General features: G+C 40.4%; 1 protein-coding gene across 1 annotated transcript in view; it reads right to left on the bottom strand.

The window, feature by feature from the left end:
• Nucleotides 1-14,664, bottom strand: part of LOC121383361 (acetylcholine receptor subunit beta-like 1) — a 22,564-nt gene extending 7,900 nt beyond the window's left edge. The window contains exons 1-4 of the mRNA XM_041513346.1: nucleotides 14,518-14,664; nucleotides 4,083-4,216; nucleotides 1,398-1,442; nucleotides 480-589 (exon numbers count right to left, since the gene is read on the bottom strand). Of these exons, the coding sequence (XP_041369280.1) occupies nucleotides 480-589; nucleotides 1,398-1,442; nucleotides 4,083-4,216; nucleotides 14,518-14,602 (374 nt within the window). The 5' untranslated portion in view covers nucleotides 14,603-14,664. The remainder of the gene's footprint in view (nucleotides 1-479; nucleotides 590-1,397; nucleotides 1,443-4,082; nucleotides 4,217-14,517) is intronic.
• Between the last annotated feature and the right edge of the window lie 5,029 nt (nucleotides 14,665-19,693).

Below are 19,693 nucleotides of genomic sequence, written 5' to 3'. Positions count from 1 at the left end.
TACATTGGAACTTTCGAAGGTAAATCTTTCTTTTTATTATATAACATTTATTGAAATATCTTAAAATATCAGTGAAATAAAAGTGTTATCAGTCACTCAGTGGCGATAACACATTTTAGAGTGAACATTTCACTATTTCACTCTAAAACGTGTTATCGTCACTGTAGAAAGCGTTATCTTCACTGTAAGAAAGCCGGAACTATTTTGCTGCTGGCATTTTAAAAATAAAGTTAAATTGCCAAAAGTTATATAATAAATAGAAAATTTCATGTCTTTTGTCGAATATGATTTATATTAGCGACGAGTGTGATAGGATTGCAAACTTCACTCGATGAGATATAAATCATATTTGACAAAAAACATGAAATATCCTCTATATCTCTAGATTGATCAAATGTATTTTCATAAACTATACTCAACGCGGGATTTCTTTAAAATTGGAACCACGACAGTATTGGAGCGTTTCCGCAAACACCTACTTGTTAAACAGCACAATATCTGGAGTCCATACAGATTCAGGCCGTATTCGGATTGCCGTTATGTCTCCATATTCTGAAGGAACCCACATCAGCTGCTTGTCGTACCAGTACTGTAATGAAACAAATACCGTCTTACAAACTACAGATCAAGCTAATTACTCAAACGGTATTAGGCCCAGATTCCACTGTACCAGGTTTAGCGCTGAAACATACACAGTGACATAACAAAATAATGACTTTGTGATTAAAATTTGACCAATCAAGATTATAAAAAATGATATCTCCTTGGAGAATATCGCAGGTAATATCGCAAATTATAGTGCGCCAGCGATATCTCCTATAAAAGCTTTTAATGGATGATAAATATACATAGCAAATGCATTGATCTATTTGACCCCCTATAAATGTGTTGTGGAATCGCAGTCATAATCAACCACAGCATATATTGGGTGGAAATATGAAGTTATCTATGGAAGCACGACAGTGCCTGTCCTACCCTGATATCCTATGAGTACAGTGTTCGAGATTAAAAATTTAGGGCAGTATCCCAGTTGGATACTAACATTTCAAAATCTGGTATCCTACCTGAGAATTTAGTATCCCACTTAAATTCATAAATAACATCGTAGCAAACTTGGACGACACTATTACTTAACTTCACCAGTAAATGACGACTTTAATTGTTTCAGCGAAAAATAAAAACGCAGGATTAAAAAAAAAATCAACATTATATGGTATCCCAGTGGGATACTGGGTTATTGAAGTCTGGTATATATCGACAGTGATGTAGCTGTAGTACCAGTATCGTTCTAAAAACTAGATACACTCAGACACGAAGAAAAAGAGTTTGAAATAATAAACACCATCAAATGATACTTTAAAAATTATTTGTAAAACAAATTTAAACAGACTACTTACCATTTGCAGCCACACGTTCGTTTTCATCTGTTGATTTTTTTCATCCTGTAATCAAGAACATAATAAATAAAGTTAAACAATCAAGAAAATAATAAGGGACCAAGAATGTATTTTAAAGAATTAAGAACGTGATAACGTTCAGAGAACAGGAACATAATAAATTTAAGGAATCAAAAACAAAATAAAGTTAAGGAATCAACATAATAGTTAACGAATCAATCACCATATTAATGATCTGAATTGAATCACGTCTCACCACGCTGATGATCGGAGTTGAATCAAGTACTCACCACGTTGATAATCTGAGATGAATCATGTACTCAGCACTTTAATGGTTGGAAGTGAATCAAGTACTCACCACATTAATGATCTGTGTTGAATCATGTACTCAGCACTTTAATGGTTGGAAGTGAATCAAGTACTCACCACATTAATGATCTGTGTTGAATCATGTACTCAGCACTTTAATGGTTGGAAGTGAATCAAGCACTCACCACATTAATGATCTGTGTTGAATCATGTACTCAGCACTTTAATGGTTGGAAGTGAATCAAGTACTCACCACGTTGAAGATCTGAGATGAATCAAGTACGCAGCACACTAATGGTTGGAAGTGAATCAAGTACTCACCATTTTAATGGTTGGAAGTGAATCAAGTACTCACCGTGTTGAAGATCTGAGATGAATCAAGTACTCACCGCTTTAATGGTTGGAAGTGAATCAAGTTCTCACCATGTTGATGATCTGAGTTGTCAAGTACTCACCACTTTAATGGTTGGAAGTGAATCATGTACTCACCACGTTGATGTTCTGAGATGAATGAAGTACTCGCCACTTTAATGGTTGGAAGTGAATGAAGTACTCACCACGTTGAAGATTTGAGATGAATCAAGTACTCACCACTTTAATGGTTGGAAGTAAATCAAGTACTCACCACGTTGATGATCTGAGATGAATCAAGTACTCAACATGTTGATGATCTGAGATGAATCAAGTACTCACCACGATGATCTGAGATGAATCAAGTACTCACCACGATGATCTGAGATGAATCAAGTACTCAGCACTTTAATGGTTGGAAGTGAATCAAGTACTCACCACGTTGATGATCTGAGATGAATCAAGTACTCACCACTTTAATGGTTGGAAGTGAATCAAGTACTCACCACGCTGAAGATCTGAGATGAATCAAGTACTCAGCACTTTAATGGTTGGAAGTGAATCAAGTACTCACCACGTTGATGATCTGAGATGAATGAAGTACTCAGCACACTAATGGTTGGAAGTGAATCAAGTACTCACCACGTTGATGATCTGAGATGAATCAAGTACTCACCACTTTAATGGTTGGAAGTAAATCAAGTACTCACCACATTGATGGTCTGAGATGAATCAAGTACTCACCACGTTGATGATCTGAGATAAATCAAGTACTCACCACGTTGATGATCTGAGATGAATCAAGTACTCGCCATGTTGATGATCTGAGTTGAATCAAGTACTCACCATTTTAATGGTTGGAAGTGAATCAAGTACTCACCGTGTTGAAGATCTGAGATGAATCAAGTACTCACCGCTTTAATGGTTGGAAGTGAATCAAGTTCTCACCATGTTGATGATCTGAGTTGTCAAGTACTCACCACTTTAATGGTTGGAAGTGAATCATGTACTCACCACGTTGATGTTCTGAGATGAATGAAGTACTCGCCACTTTAATGGTTGGAAGTGAATGAAGTACTCACCACGTTGAAGATCTGAGATGAATCAAGTACTCAGCACTTTAATGGTTGGAAGTGAATCAAGTACTCACCACGTTGAAATCTTAGATGAATCAAGTACGCAGCACACTAATGGTTGGAAGTGAATCAAGTACTCACCACGTTAATGATCTGAGATGAATCAAGTACTCACCACTTTAATGGTTGGAAGTAAATCAAGTACTCACCACGTTGATGATCTGAGATGAATCAAGTACTCAACATGTTGATGATCTGAGATGAATCAAGTACTCACCACGATGATCTGAGATGAATCAAGTACTCACCACGATGATCTGAGATGAATCAAGTACTCAGCACTTTAATGGTTGGAAGTGAATCAAGTACTCACCACGTTGATGATCTGAGATGAATCAAGTACTCACCACTTTAATGGTTGGAAGTGAATCAAGTACTCACCACGCTGAAGATCTGAGATGAATCAAGTACTCAGCACTTTAATGGTTGGAAGTGAATCAAGTACTCACCACGTTGATGATCTGAGATGAATGAAGTACTCAGCACACTAATGGTTGGAAGTGAATCAAGTACTCACCACGTTGATGATCTGAGATGAATCAAGTACTCACCACTTTAATGGTTGGAAGTAAATCAAGTACTCACCACGTTGATGGTCTGAGATGAATCAAGTACTCACCATGTTGATGATCTGAGATAAATCAAGTACTCACCACGTTGATGATCTGAGATGAATCAAGTACTCACCATTTTAATGGTTGGAAGTGAATCAAGTACTCACCGTGTTGAAGATCTGAGATGAATCAAGTACTCACAGCTTTAATGGTTGGAAGTGAATCAAGTTCTCACCATGTTGATGATCTGAGTTGTCAAGTACTCACCACTTTAATGGTTGGAAGTGAATCGAGTACTCACCTCGTTGATGATCTGAGATGAATCAAGTACTCACCACGTTGATGATCTGACTGAGCTGCAGACTGAAGTCGATGTGGAGGGTGTCGTTGACGTGCTCCACGGGTCGAATCAGCGGGTTGTAGCCGTTCTTCTCAAACAGGTCGTACACCAGACGAACCTCGTTCTCGCCTAAAGACAAATACACACCTACACTAACTTTAACTGGCAAATAACCGGCTTCGGTGGCGTCGTGGCAGGCCATCGGTCTACAGGCTGGTAGGTACTGGGTTCGGATCCCAGACGAGGCATAGGATTTTTAATCCAGATACCGACTCCAAACCCTGAGTGAGTGCTCCGCAAGGCTCAATGGGTAGGTGTAAACCACTTGCACCGACCAGTGATCCATAACTGGTTCAACAAAGGCCATGGTTTGTGCTATCCTGCCTGTGGGAAACGCAAATAAAAGATCCCTTGCTGCTAATCGGAAGAGTAGCCTATGTAGTGGCGACAGCGGGTTTTCTCTTAGAATCTGTGTGGTCCTTAACCATATGTCTGACGCCATATAACCGTAAATAAAATGTGTTGAGTGCGTCGTTAAATAAACATTTCTTTTTAACTGGCAAATACGCAATCAAGGGCTCATGTTATGTATATAATGGCAGTCGAGGGGATTTCTTGATCATATTACGACTATTCCTATGAGTTAATGGCTGGTGTTTTGCCATTAGGTGAGCTACCACTTTCCCAAATGACACATCCCAAGACTGGTTGGATAACATTGTTGACCCAATTTATAGAATGGGGCTACTATAATCTAGAAGCCCTGACAGTGCCAAACTAGCCAATTGCTATAATTTATACAAAGTGACTACAGTATTTAGTATTTGACTACTCAAATTTTGTTTAAATTAGCCACTTTTCAATACTTTTCAAACAAAGTGTTTTTCTAGTCTAAAAACTGTCTAAAACAAATTTCTTTCCAGTGTAAACCCTGGAATATGGTACGGTCATTGCAGTGTAAAGTGAATGACAATGTACGCATCTCTTGTTTGGATTTAGTTATTTTAATTTTATTTTCACTGATATAAGGAGCGGAACGTAGCCCAGTGGTAATGCACTCGCCTTATGCGTGGTCGGTCTCGGATTGAACCCCGTTGATGGGCCCAATGGACTATTTCTCATTCTATCTAGTGCAACACAACTGGTATATCAAAGGTCATGGTATGTGCTATCATGTCTGTGGGATAGTGCTTGTAAAAAAAATTCATTTGCTGTTAATGGAAACATGTAGCGGGTTTCTTCTCTAAGACTATATGTCAAAATTACCAAACGTTTAACATCCAACAGCCGACGATTAATAAATCAATGTGTTCTAGTGGTGTCGTTAAACAAAACACAAGTTTAAAAAAGCAGACTTAGAAACAGTACAAATGTTCTTCCTATGGGGATATCAATTTCCTATTTATAACACCCGTTCCGTTATTCATATTCGATGTCAGTGGACCGTCCACATAAAGGATACTACGATCACTACTAATAATAATGACGAATGAATGAATGAATGAATGAATGAATGAATGTTTAACGACACCCCAGCACAAAACTACACATCCGCTATTGGGTGTCAAAGGCAAGTATATGAATGACATTAAATTAAAAATAAAACATAATTATATATATTTTTTAATAAAACATAACAATAGTAATGATAATGATAATGATAATGATGATGATGATATTATTATTATTATTATAATCATAATCATAATAAAAGCCACAATTTAAAGAGCTGTGGGGAACAAGCCCAAGGACATTACAATACGAATATCAAGGTATGTATATATTAAAACAATGTATAAAAATCAAAATGGTTTTTTTTTTAAAGAGAATTGACAGGAACTGAAAAAACGATGTGCACACTGTATGACTCCACGTAGGGGTTAAACAAAAGTGTGCACATCGTTTTGTCGGTTCATAGGCCTGCTTGCGTGAACCAAAAATAATTGCGTTCAAATCTTATAATTAAATTTATATGCATAATATAACAGTAAATGCCTCAACTTAGTTTTAGTTTTAAATACGCCAGTAGTATTGTTAATGTAAACTTCGTTGATTCACTAATAATTCCATTTTATAAGTACTGTTTTGTAATAGGCGTCTGGATTGGTTAAAATGATATCACGTGATCTAAAAAACCAACGTTCATTCTTCCATGAACGCAAAAACTGCACTTTTTCGGTAAACAAATAAAAACAGAATGTTATTACCGGAACTACTTTTTATCAATTATATCAACAACGGAATTCCCAAGGATTCCGTCGTTTCTATTTTTATCCCAATATCGTCTGCACTGTGAGTGACGGTGACAATTCAGGCTTTAAACGACTCCGATTTTGAACTGAGACACATAATATCAGGGTTGAAAATTAACATAAAAACAATGGTCGCCAGCAGGGCCAGTTGAAGATAATCATGTGCTCACCGTATATAGTCTGTTTTCTTGAAAAGGAAACCGATGAATTAGCATGTAAAAACATGTTATTAAGTTTTAAACCCATACCAACTAAAATAACATTTTTTGAAAGAAAAAAGAAAAGAAATCCAGCATAAATAAAAAGAATTCTTTACAAATTACCTTTAAATTATGATGATTAAATCTCAGTTTTAATACAGGAGTAAAAACTAAATTCTAGAACAGCCAAGGTATACAGCTTGACTTGTATTGTGTCTGACGTAAACACAAATCATGAAATACAAAGAGAATAAAGGTAGAACTGCGCGTGCTTTAGTATATAAACCTAGTCTCGGGGTGGCAGTCTTCTTTGTGGCGATGCAAGAAGGGGTAAAATCTCCAGTATCGGATTTCCTCGGGAATGGATGAAGCACGCACACCTGTGCGTTTAATTTGGATATTGTAAATGCTACAGTAGTAGGCTACTAATAAAACAAAAGAAAAATAAATCTGTAAAAAAAAACCCAACATTTTACCAAAATATACGATGTACTTTGTTATTATATTACATAGCATAACGGTGTACTTATTGTTTATTACAGTATTATTTGGACAGTTATGTCATTATGTAGGCCTAAGTCTTGGTGTCAAGACTTAAGATCTGATATGTTCTTATTTAATGCAAATCGCTTAAATTTAAAACAATATCGACAACGACAATCAGTTAAGTGACCTTTGGAATAAACCTGGGCTGTAGTAATGGATAAGGTCATTGTTATTTGTATATTTGCGCAAGCGCTCACGTTAGTGTGAGTTAAAACTATAAGATAGATTTTGATTTTGTCCCAGAATAATGTAAGCTAGTTAAATATGATTCCTTTTTCCCATAACATTGAATAACAATTGTCAAATAGTAGCTCTACTAGACAATTATGGCGTGTCCAGTCCATTCTAATAAGCCGACAACTTCTAGATTTAATAAATGCATGCAATGTCTTCAATACGTTTTGAGCTCTATTTCAGAAGACCCGGCCCAAAGCCACAGAAGCTGAATCTGGCGCTGTTAAAATATAGAGCATGTTCTATGTCTTCTGCTGCTGTAGTTCGCGCCAACACAGACGCGATGTATTTTGTCACATTCAATTCAGTTTCAGTCTTTGTTTTTTTAACTGGTACTATACTCGCCAGACTCTAATATCGATGGTCGGCTAACGGACTACCTTTGTAAAATGCCTAGTCGCACATAGCCAATAAAGCCAATATTTTCGGTTCATCGACATATGAACGTAAAAACAAGTAAGCACCTCTCGGCCAATTACACTGCCTTAAAATGTATAGACGCAAAGCAAGTTTAATTTAAAAAATTTCAAATTAATTATGGGTGGAATTTAAAAGATTCCAATATATTTCCGTTCCCAAATATATCTTTTCTCCGATGATTACACTTCTCTAAAAAGTGGCGTACTGCCAGTGTACACCGGCAACGTTCACGCAGAGGAGGATCCTTCTTTAAAATGAATTAATGTGTTATATGCGAACACCGCCTATAGGAGGACTGCCATTCCCAGGACCAGCTTGACCGACTGAAGCTTGTTCGCAATAACACCGTTCCTATCATCTTGCCAAGTCTAAAATTGGTTACGATGTTCGAAATCACTGTATGGGACACAGAGACTAGCATGGGGCATATTGAAAGTAGACTTGGCAGCTGCGGACGTTGATGATAAACAAAACATGCAAACAAGCACACAACCAATGTTATTGGACCATTTTCAGAAATATCTTTACTGCCTTGATAATATCGAAATAATTAAAACAGTAGTCAGTGATTTAATATTCATTCATTTCATTTCAACTTATTGTCGTGCTTATATCCAGCTAAGGTTCAAGCACGCTGTCCTGGGACACACCTCAGCTATCTGGGCTGTCTGTCCAGGACAGTCGGTTAGTTGTTAGTTGGTTAGTGAGAGAGAAGAGGGTGTAGTGATCTTACACCTACCCATTGCGCCCTAAAGAACTCGTTCTGGGTTGGAGCCGGTACCGGGCTGCGAACCCTGTACCTACCAGCCTGTAGTCCGATGGCATAACCACGACGCTACCGAGGCCGATTTTTAATATTCAACCAACAGAACAGTGTATTTTCAGAGAAAACAAACACAACTATATGGTTCCTTTCTTGTGAAATAATATTAACCAAATGAGCACGTTAATAACTTTCCACATCCGATATCCAGACGTTTGCAGATGTGGAAATGGCAAATAACGACATGTCACATTGTAAGTACTGAAATACACAACCAACGAAACTCACGTAAAAATAGACGCCAGCGTTATTCCTACTAAACACTGACCTCGTATGTGTGCGTGTGTGTATGTATGTGTGTAGTGTGTGTGTGTATGTATGTGTGCGTGTGTATGTGTAGTGTGTGTATGTGTAGTGTGTGTAGTGTGTGTGTGTGTGTGTGTGTAGTGTGTGTGTGTAGTGTGTATATGTAGTGTGTATGTGTGTAGTGTGTGTAGTGTGTGTGATGTGGTGTAGTAAGTGTGTATGTGCGTGGTGTAGTGTAGTGTGTGTGTGTGGATGTGGTGTGGATGTGGTGTGGATGTGTGTGTGTGATGAGCGTTACGTAATTTTAGAGGGGGTCGCTTTGCTACTAATGGACACATGTAGCGGGTTTTCTATCTAAGACTATAGTATATGTGAAAATTAACAAATGTGTTTGACATCCAATAGAAGATGATTAATAAATGAATGTGTTAAAGAAAACAAACTTAACTTTATAGGGGTTCACTTTTGCAGTGCGAAAACTTACACGGGGGGAAAGAAGTATAACAGATGCATTACGTAATTGTTCAACAGAACTTCGTCATGCTTCGAGTCCCATGTGGAAGTACACTTCGTATGGCCCATGAGTATCTAGGTATGAGGAGGCGGCAACTGCCCCCTAGTGTTGGAGACAATTATTTTACCATTTATTTCCATCATTCTGTCCGCAAATTGAGTTGTAATCCATGTAAAAATGTGTAGTGGTTCGTTTACAACCCCTATATAACTGTTTGGTGGTAATGCTAATATGAATAAATGTTGTTATGCAGATTCGGGCATTTTTGTTTAATGTGGGCAAAAACTAGTCTTCCCCCTACAAAAATGGAAGCCCATGACAATCCGATGTGTTTACATTGGACCGTGGTATTTATTGCTGATGGTGTCACATCCGCACATATGGAAGTAAACCTCGCCCATGAGAATGTCCTACAGTATACATTGGTATTTGTTGATGATGGTGTCACATAAGGGGTAAACATTCTGAACCACTGATGCCATGACAGATTAGCCAACCGTCTAGATTATAAAATGTGAAAATAGATCACACGATCAAACAGAATGGAGTGGACTAGATCTGTCATGCTCTGCTGCCAAATATATTTGGAACAGTGTTTTGGCAGGAATACCTGTTCTTAGCAGGAAGACTTCGTCTTACCAAGACCCTTATCAGGAATCGTCTGAAAACACACACATACACAAACACACACACACACAGCCCCCCCCCCCACACACACACACCCTCCCACACTCACCCTCCACTCGACATGGTAGACCACTCGCCAGAAGCGGTGTTCCTTCTGCGTCGGCGCCCCCATCCACTCGACGGAGCCCGCCAGAAGCGGGGGGGGGGGGGGGAGGGATGGGGCCAAAGCTGTCAGCTCCAGTGACAGTGGCGGCCCCTTCTGCTCAAGTTCCGACACGGATGGACACCGGGCATGTAGTCACCACTGATTCGCCAGCGAGTCCACCGGCCCCTCTGAAGGTTGTTGCAGCTCCAGCGGCGGTCCAGCGGGACCCCAAGACGAGGAAGGTGTCAACGGCCACCATACCGAAGACGTCCGACCTACCCGACTGGAATCTCGTCTGTGACAAGCTGCCAGCGAAGTACCGAGGAGCGCTCAAGGGAGACTTCACTAACAGCTCACAAATGAAAGGTCCGTGGAGTGAACAACACTGGCGCCATCTTCCATCCAGACAAGGGAAGTTCCAGGAGCCTATCACTCGGACAAACTTTACGTGACAGCACAGCGGGACGGGCTATACAGGCAGGGACTCTTGATGCCATCCATGGACAATACGATATGGGTTGTAGGGGTACAGACAAAATAGGTGTATGCGATATGGGTTGTAGGAGTACAGGCGAAATGGGTGTAAGCGATATGGGTTGAAGGGGTACAGGCGAAATGGGTTATAGCGATATGGGTTGTAGGCGTACAGGCGAAATGGGTGTAAGCGATATGGGTTGTAGGGGTACAGGCGAAATGGGTGCAAGCGATATGGGTTGTAGGGGTACAGGTGAAATAGGTTGAAGGGGTACAGGCCAAATGGGTGTAAACGATATGGGTTGTAGGGGTACAGGCTAAATGGCTGTATGCGATATGGGTTGTAGGGGTACAGGCGAAACGGGTGTAAGCGATATGGGTTGTAGGGGTACAGGTGAAATGGGTTGAAGGGGTACAGGCGAAATGGGTGTAAGCGATATGGGTTGTAAGCGATATGGGTTCAAGGGGTACAAGCGAAATGGGTGTAAGCGATATGGGTTCAAGGGGTACAGGCGAAATGGGTGTAAGTGATATGGGTTGTAGGGGTACAGGCGAATTGGGTTGAAGGGGTACAGGCGAAATGGGTGTAAGCGATATGGGTTGTAGGGGTACAGGCGAAATGGGTGTATGCGATATGGGTTGTAGGGGTACAGGCGAAATGGATGTAAGAGATATCGGTTGTATGGGTACAGGCGAAATGGGTGTATGCGATATGGGTTGTAGGGGTACAGGCGAAATGGGTGTATGCGATATGGGTTGTAGGGTTACAGGCGAAATGGGTGTATGCGATATGGGTGGTAGGGGTACAGACGAAATGGGTGTATGCAATATGGGTGGTAGGGGTACAGGCGAAATGGGTGTATGCGATATCGGTTGTATGGGTACAGGCGAAATGGGTGTATGCGATATGGGTTGTAGGGTTACAGGCGAAATGGATGTAAGCGATATGGGTGGTAGGGGTACAGACGAAATGGGTGGATGCGATATGGATTGTAGGGGTACAGGCGAAATGGGTTTAAGCGATATGGGTTGTAGGGGTACAGGCGAAATGGGTTGAAGGGGTACAGGCGAAATGGGTTGAAGGGGTACAGGCGAAATGGGTGTAAGCGATATGGGTTGTAGGGGTACAGGCGAAATGGGTTGAAGGGGTACAGGCGAAATGGGTATGCGATATGGGTTGTAGGGGTACAGGCGAAATGGGTGTAAGCGATATGGGTTGTAGGGGTACAGGCGAAATGGGTGTATGCGATATGGGTTGTAGGGGTACAGACGAAATGGATGTAAGCGATATGGGTTGTATGGGTACAGGCGAAATGGGTTGAAGGGGTACAGGCGAAATGGGTATAGGCGAAATGGGTGTAAGCGATATGGGTTCAAGGGGTATAGGCGAAATGGGTGTAAGTGATATGGGTTGTAGGGGTACAGGCGAAATGGGTTGAAGGGGTACAGGCGAAATGGGTGTAAGCGATATGGGTTGTAGGGGTACAGGCGAAATGGCTGTATGCGATATGGGTTGTAGGGGTACAGGCTAAATGGTTGTATGCGATATGGGTTGTAGGGGTACAGGTGAAATGGGTTGAAGGGGTACAGGCGAAATGGGTGTAAGCGATATGGGTTGTAAGCGATATGCGTTGTCGGGTACAGGCGAAATGGGTGTAAGCGATATGGGTTCAAGGGGTACAGGCGAAATGGGTGTAAGTGATATGGGTTGTAGGGGTACAGGCGAAATGGGTTGAAGGGGTACAGGCGAAATGGGTGTAAGCGATATGGGTTGTAGGGGTACAGGCGAAATGGGTGTATGCGATATGAGTTGTAGGGGTACAGGCGAAATGGGTGTAAGCGATATGAGTTGTAGGGGTACAGGCGAAATGGGTGTATGCGATATGGGTTGTAGGGGTACAGGCGAAATGGGTGTATGCGATATGAGTTGTAGGGGTACATGCGAAATGGGTGTAAGCGATATGAGTTGTAGGGGTACAGGCGAAATGGGTGTATGCGATATGGGTTGTAGGGGTACAGGCGAAATGGGTGTATGTGGTATGGGTTGTAGGGTTACAGGCGAAATGGGTGTATGCGATATGGGTTGTAGGGGTACAGACGAAATGGGTGTAAGCGATATGGATTGTAAGGGTACAGGCGAAATGGGTGTATGCGATATGGGTTGTAGGCATAATTTGAGTGCACGATACGGATAATAGTACACCGGACAATACCGAACGACTTAGTATACGATAGTTCGTTAGTCCCAATTCAACCCAGATTGGGAAGCCTTGTAAAAGCAAACTAATTAGTAGTAAATTACCGTCCTCAGTTAATCTGCAAGGTACCAGCTTACACTGATCGTCTAACATTTCATTTATGCCATTATTGTTGTTCTGGTCACGGTTTTTAATGCGCAGATACAACTTGTAGAATTTATTATGTCGAGGTTTTGTTTGCAATTTGCCCTTAAACAACAACCAAACCACGTTATCAGTGAAATTGCATTCATTGGCTGAATTACCGGCCTCGGTGGCGTCGTGGCAGGCCATCGGTCTACAGGCTGGTAGGTACTGGGTTCGGATCCCAGTCGAGGCATGGGATTTTTAATCGAGATACCGACTCCAAACCCTGAGTGAGTGCACCGCAAGGCTCAATGGGTAGGTGTAAACCACTTGCACCGACCAGTGATCCATAACTGGTTCAACAAAGGCCATGGTTTGTGCTATCCTGCCTGTGGGAAGCGCAAATAAAAGATCCCTTGCTGCCTGTCGTAAAAAGAGTAGCATATGTGGCGACAGCGGGTTTCCTCTAAAAAACAGTGTCAGAATGACCATATGTTAGACGTCCAATAGCCGATGATAAGATAAAAAATCAATGTGCTCTAGCGGCGTCGTTAAATAAAACAAACTTTACTTTACTTTCATTGGCTGAATTAAACATACATGCTTTTAAAATACCAGGTTAATATTTCTTTTAAACTCCACTAAGATGGCGTCCATAGCAACAATGCATTGGCAATAATAATAACATAACAATAAATGGGTGTCATTATAGGTTTTGGGATGTGGGATTACGCCAATTTACGTAATGCCTGTTCAAGAACTGTCATAATATGACTACTTTAGCATAGAAAACTATTACGAAACCTATTAGTGAAAAGACCTTTTAGGCTATAGGTGTTGAAGTACATGTAGGCTGAATTAACATGTTAACATTTGAGTAAAATAAACTGAACATTTATTCAAAGAAGGTATTCATTATTCACTCCATTATTTTAAGCCAACAGTGTGTTCAGTTTGCTATTTGGTGACGAACGTAAGTACTACTGTAGATGATATATTGAGCGATCTAAAATGCAGTCAGTAGGCCTAAGAATGAGCTGGTGGTGCCTGTATAGGAATGTTAGCAGGGTGGGTTCTAGACTGTCACTATGACGACCGAAATTTATAAGGAAGTGAGTCATGCTTCCCCAGAAAATATATAGAGAGGAATTAAAATTTGCTTAAGGAGGGATTTCGAACCCCTAAATCTCCCCCGCCCTCTGCATTCGTGCCTGAGTGTATATAATATTACAAAAAGGTTGTTATGAAGTAAGCACTGCGGACAGTGTGGATTATATTGTAAGCTATCTAATATTGTACACTCAATAAAGACGTTTGTATATATATTAAAAATAAAAGATGGTAGTTCAAGGCTATGAACATACCCAGACATCATCAAACAAAGACTACGTCATCATATGAATATTAACATCGTCATTACGCCTTAAACGTCGAATTGCGTGTGTGTTAATAACAACGAATGGCAAGCCCCATATTGGTGCTGTACGCACTGCACAGACAAGGCTGGTGCAGAGCGGATCAATTCTGTTCACTCCTGTACACCAACACGCTTAGTTATTGCGCTTACTGTAAGGCAGCCTCGCACTGTACGTGGCCAAATACCGACACAAAGATTATTTACTCACCTCGCTGTAAGTGATCGTCTCCCCTAGCAAGCCCGACCAGCAGAAAACACACAGCACACTCTAATCCCAGGATTCCAAGTGACATGGCGCATATTCTTTGTGGCTATTCTATCGTATTTAATGTCACCATTGCCGTGTAGTGCAAAGTATCGGACTGCTAGTGTGTATGTCATGAACGAAAACACGCATGCGCCTGTAACACTTCCTCAAAGTTTCCTCACACACGTAGTTCCCATGACAGCGCATGCTGTACGCTACCAAAAACCTCTGGAATGTGGGAACTATTTACGGTTGCAATGTACCAAAGCGGAGGGATCCGTGTCAAAGTTCACCTCGAATATATTTACGGAGTGAAACATGCTGCGGCTCTGATTGGTAGTTATATGTGTGACACTGGCTATATGTGCGAATGTATTATCCATGATTGCCAGTAAATAAATACACTTTTATTTAGTTTGCAGCTACCATGTAGTGTATCTTTGAGGTTGAAACCAGTGTAGATACACACACCCCATGGGCGTACGACCCGGGGGGGGGGGGGGTAGGGGGGCGGGGCAGGGGGACCATTGCCCCCCCCCCCCCCAAATTCGGGCAAAACAGTGGGAAAACAGTGGGGAAAATTCGGGCAGTTTTTATCTGGCAAATCAACCCCTCCAGCCCCCCTAAATCAAAGAGTCCCCATACGCCCATGCCCCCCCCCCCCCACTCCAAAAATAAATAAATCAATAATTAAAAAAATTATAATAATAAATGTTTAAAAAAGGAATTGCGATGTCTGCCTGAATGTGGAATGGAATGGAATGGAAAAGGACTTAACGTGCACATTCAGAGCAAGCTGTTGTAGCGCACGCCTATCTTGGGCACAAGAGCCGGCCTCGGCCAGCTCCTCTGTCCAAGACAGGAAAGGTGGTGAGGGTGAAGGAGGGGCCGCCTGCACTGTCAGGTGCAACGGAGCACCAGCAGTCCAATGCCTGAATGTGTTGATACGCGGTTTATATATGTATCAGTTTTATTAGTAATTGTTAATATTATCGCAATGTGACATTTACCATAATTGGACTATAATAATTGCTTAATTGGGTCTTTGATATTCATAAACTGGGCATTGCTGATAATATGTTTGAATAAAGTATCGATTAGCGTTGACGACGGATTTTTTGGCCCGTAATTGATATTTATTTTTAAACGATTTGAACACGCTATTTATCTATGTCATACATAGGTTATATGTCATACATAGATAGCTCTATACTACTCATTCCAGGCTTTGTGCTGCCTACTTCTCTGTCTAGTCATGGCAGCTGCTTTCTGGATAAAACCCATACGATTATTACTGTTGGTTTAATAACATGCTCGGCCATTCATGTTTTGAATGAGGTGAAAGCAAATTATATCCACCCCTATTCCACCCAGTACTTGGGATATTTGGAAGCAGCTACATATTATAAAGATAATGGACTCGTTATTGTATTCACCCGGTATTCACATGGCGTGAATTAGGAAGAAGACTGTCTCTTCCCGGTCAGTGTCCTAGATCTTGAACAATTCCAAACGAAAGTGTGGCAAGCCATTCCCAAAGACATTTGCAATGCCTCATCACCAGCATGTAATAATGGTGCGTTGATAATTTATAATTTATTATAGATTTATTTTCGAACATTAAGTTATTTGTTCGCGGACATAGTCGAACAAAAATCGAAAATCGAATACGATAACATGGTTGCTGCAATGATTAAACGTATAGCTGCAAACAGAAGATCTCGAAACTCAAGGCAATATTTCAATATTTATATTATATTTGAACCCACCAGAAAGTTTAAATAGGGTATGCTGGCCTTGCACTGGGCTTTACCCCTACAATACGCCTGTCGTGTAGATAGCCAGCCCTCAATAGTCGACGTTATACACCCGGTCGTTGTTCAGTCATATATAGCCAATTCTGTGTTAAAGGTAGGGTCAACTCAAACAAGAGCCGTATGTGTTGGAAAGATGCATACCCGGACCACCAACACATACTGATACTTTAGAAAATAAAAAACGCGTAATTTTAGAGTTAATAAAAAAAACATGATTATTCCTGCTAACTGGGGGCAGCCATTTTGTTTTGTTTTTGTGACGCCCAGTGGGATAGCTTGGGGCGAAGTGACGTCAGCTCCTGACCATCTCCTGTATGTACAGTGTAAACAAAAGCAGTAATTTTCGACAAGGCGCTTCTCTTTGATCAACCTGACTTGTAAAACAGCATAAAAGACGTAATAATATAATAAACTATTTAACTAAATATATTTCAAGTTGCATTAACGGAACAAAATGGGGTTATAGTATTTTTCTCTGTTAAATAATCCAAAGGAAAAATGTACACTATTAGGCCTATTGATATGCTACGTTGGAGCAAAAAATACAACCCACGATACCCAAGTGATAATTTTCTTTTCTTTGGGACTACGTAATTGGTCAGTTCTATGGTTTTAGATGGAAAAGTCTACTTAATCAATGACTATGACTATGACCAAGAGATTTACGTGCACATTCAGAGCAAGCTGTTGTAGCACACGCCTATCCTGGCCACAGGGACCGGCCTTGGCCGGTTCCCTCTGTCCAGGACAGGAAAGGGTTGGGGGAGGGTTGTAGAGAGGGAACGCCTGCACTGGCAAGTGCAAGGGAGCACCAGCAGTCCAATGTTGGTGACAGGCGGGGGGTATTTGGTGCTATGGAATTTTGAAAGGTCCCGTAGGATTATGTCAAAGAGGAAGAGGTGCGCGTTTTACATGAAGGAATTTTGGCGCAATTTTGATGGTCGTTCTAATTGAAATAGTGAAGAGAGCCAATAGGTTTTGCTTTTAGTATTCCGAATGTGGCTCTTTGTTATGACCGTCTTGGTGCTGTAGGGTGTCTCCCTAGGTTGTCGCATTGGGTAAGTACAATGAAGGCCGTCGGCAGTGCAGATCTAAAGTAGACAAGCAGCCAGAACGATGGGAAACTGTTAAATTGGGCTTGCGTATTATATTATAGATTGAAACAAATTCCTGGGATCATGTATTACTAGTGAGGCTAAATAAAATAGCTTTAAAACTATTAAAAGTTTAAAAAAGTAAATAAATAAACATTGGGAACAGTGGGTGGCTTAAAGCAATATATTTCAAATGCCTAAAGGTGACAATGTCATCCGCCGAAAATATGTTCTAGGATGTGTCCTTAAACAAAATCAACAATAAAAAAACCCTTAATACCCAAATTTCGAAAAAAAAATTAAAATTGCATTTCTCTGCCGGACTATTGCCACTTTTTATTGGTGTACTTCCTGGATGCGTTGACACGCTGCTTATATCAGCTCATTAGTAAATGTTAACATTATCGGCAATAAGAAATGATTTGGTCCAATGGAACCATGACGCTGAAGGCATCTCTAGTCGTGTTTGGACGTGCTGTTTCTTCGTATTGATTTCTCTTCACAACTTTGAACAGATCCCTCTAACTTGTTGTAAAAGCAAAGTCAATATGAAACCGGCGCGGCAGTTATAATGATATGTAAAATGTTTAGTTTGCTACATAATGATACGTTATATTATTTCAGGTTTATCCTGTAAACACGCCGCCAACGGTGTTCGAAGATGTAAATTACTAACAGGTGTACACTTTTAATCATCTGGGGCATGGTAACCACCTCTTTCTTGTTGCTGTTTTTAAAATGTTATTTAATAATCTGTTTGTAGAATACCTGTACTATAAAGTACTGGTAAACGTGACAGACCCTAGTGTTTAAACATAACGGCATATTTTTCACTATTAGAACCGTTTGTTTTTTAAATAATTAAATCAAACATTACTTACAATTTATTGTTTATAGATCCATTTCCGTACATCCGAAGTATTCCTGATCATTCTATTGTTTCTAATACCAGGAAATCTATTTTTCATATGCAATCTGACGCCATATAACCGTAAATAAAATGTGTTGATTGCGTCGTTAAATAAACCATGTCCTTCAGTAGACCAGTGGTAAAGCACTCGCTTGATGCGCGGTCGGTTTAGGATCGATCCCCGTCAGTGGCCCCAGAGCTCCACAACTGGTGTAACAAAGGCCGTGGTACGTACTATCCTGTCTGTGGGATGGTGCATACAAAACATACCTTGCTGCTAATCGAAAAGAGTAGCCCATGAAGTGGCGACAGTGGGTTTCCTCTCTATATATCTGCGTGGTCCTTAACAATATGTCTGACGTCATATAACGGTAAATAAAATGTGTTGAGTGCGTCGTTAAATAAAATATTTCCTTCCTTCCTTTTCGGGGCGGGACGTAGCCCAGAAACTATATGTGGGCCAGACGGACGGACGGACGGATGGACGGACAGACAGAAAGATGGAGATGAAACCTATAGTCCCTTCAGGTTGGACCGGCAGGGGACTAATAAGTAGTTTGCTAACAAATTTAATCGGTACTGTTCAACAGTGATTCAATATGTCTGTATCATCTAATAATGGATCTTTACATTAGTGTCAAAGAAAGAAAGTGGCCGCAACTATAAACGTATTTGATGATTTGTAATTTAATTACTAATATTATACATTTTTCAATACATATTTCATTAAATTTTGAACTATGCATTTTAATCATGCAACATTAAATACTACACCATTTTAACAAAATCATATCAATTTAATTAGAACTTTTTAATGTTATAAGCAATGGAAATGGATTTGAATTAATTCGTAAAGGCGCAAGAGTTCAGACAAGGAACATAACCGACATTGCAACCCTTGCCAGTAGATGTCGAATTCTGTAATTATTTAAAAAAAAAAAAAAAAAAAAAAAATTACTGAAAACGAAAGAAGATAAAATTTCACAATTAATAATACTTAGTCTTATCTGAACCGCGAGCAAACGCTTTATTGCCAATACTATTTAATTTAATGTTTTAATATTAACTTCTTACGGACTTCAAGAAATAGATTGCATTGCTAACAAACTACGATTTGCCTGCAATGTATTACTGTATATTTCCCCGTTTAATATGGCCATAATTAGCTATAATGAGCTCCTGTGTAATGAAACATCACGCCCGTAGGAACCTGGGGGCGGGGGGGGGGGGGGGGGGGGGGGGTGGGTGGTGAGGCACGTACCTACCACTTGTGAACTTTTTTTTTATCAATTTTTCTTTTTTTATCACATTGTTTG

The sequence above is a fragment of the Gigantopelta aegis genome, chromosome 2, assembly GCF_016097555.1.
Source record: "Gigantopelta aegis isolate Gae_Host chromosome 2, Gae_host_genome, whole genome shotgun sequence".
Taxonomy (NCBI): domain Eukaryota; kingdom Metazoa; phylum Mollusca; class Gastropoda; order Neomphalida; family Peltospiridae; genus Gigantopelta; species Gigantopelta aegis.
This window is presented reverse-complemented; position numbering and strand designations above follow the sequence as displayed.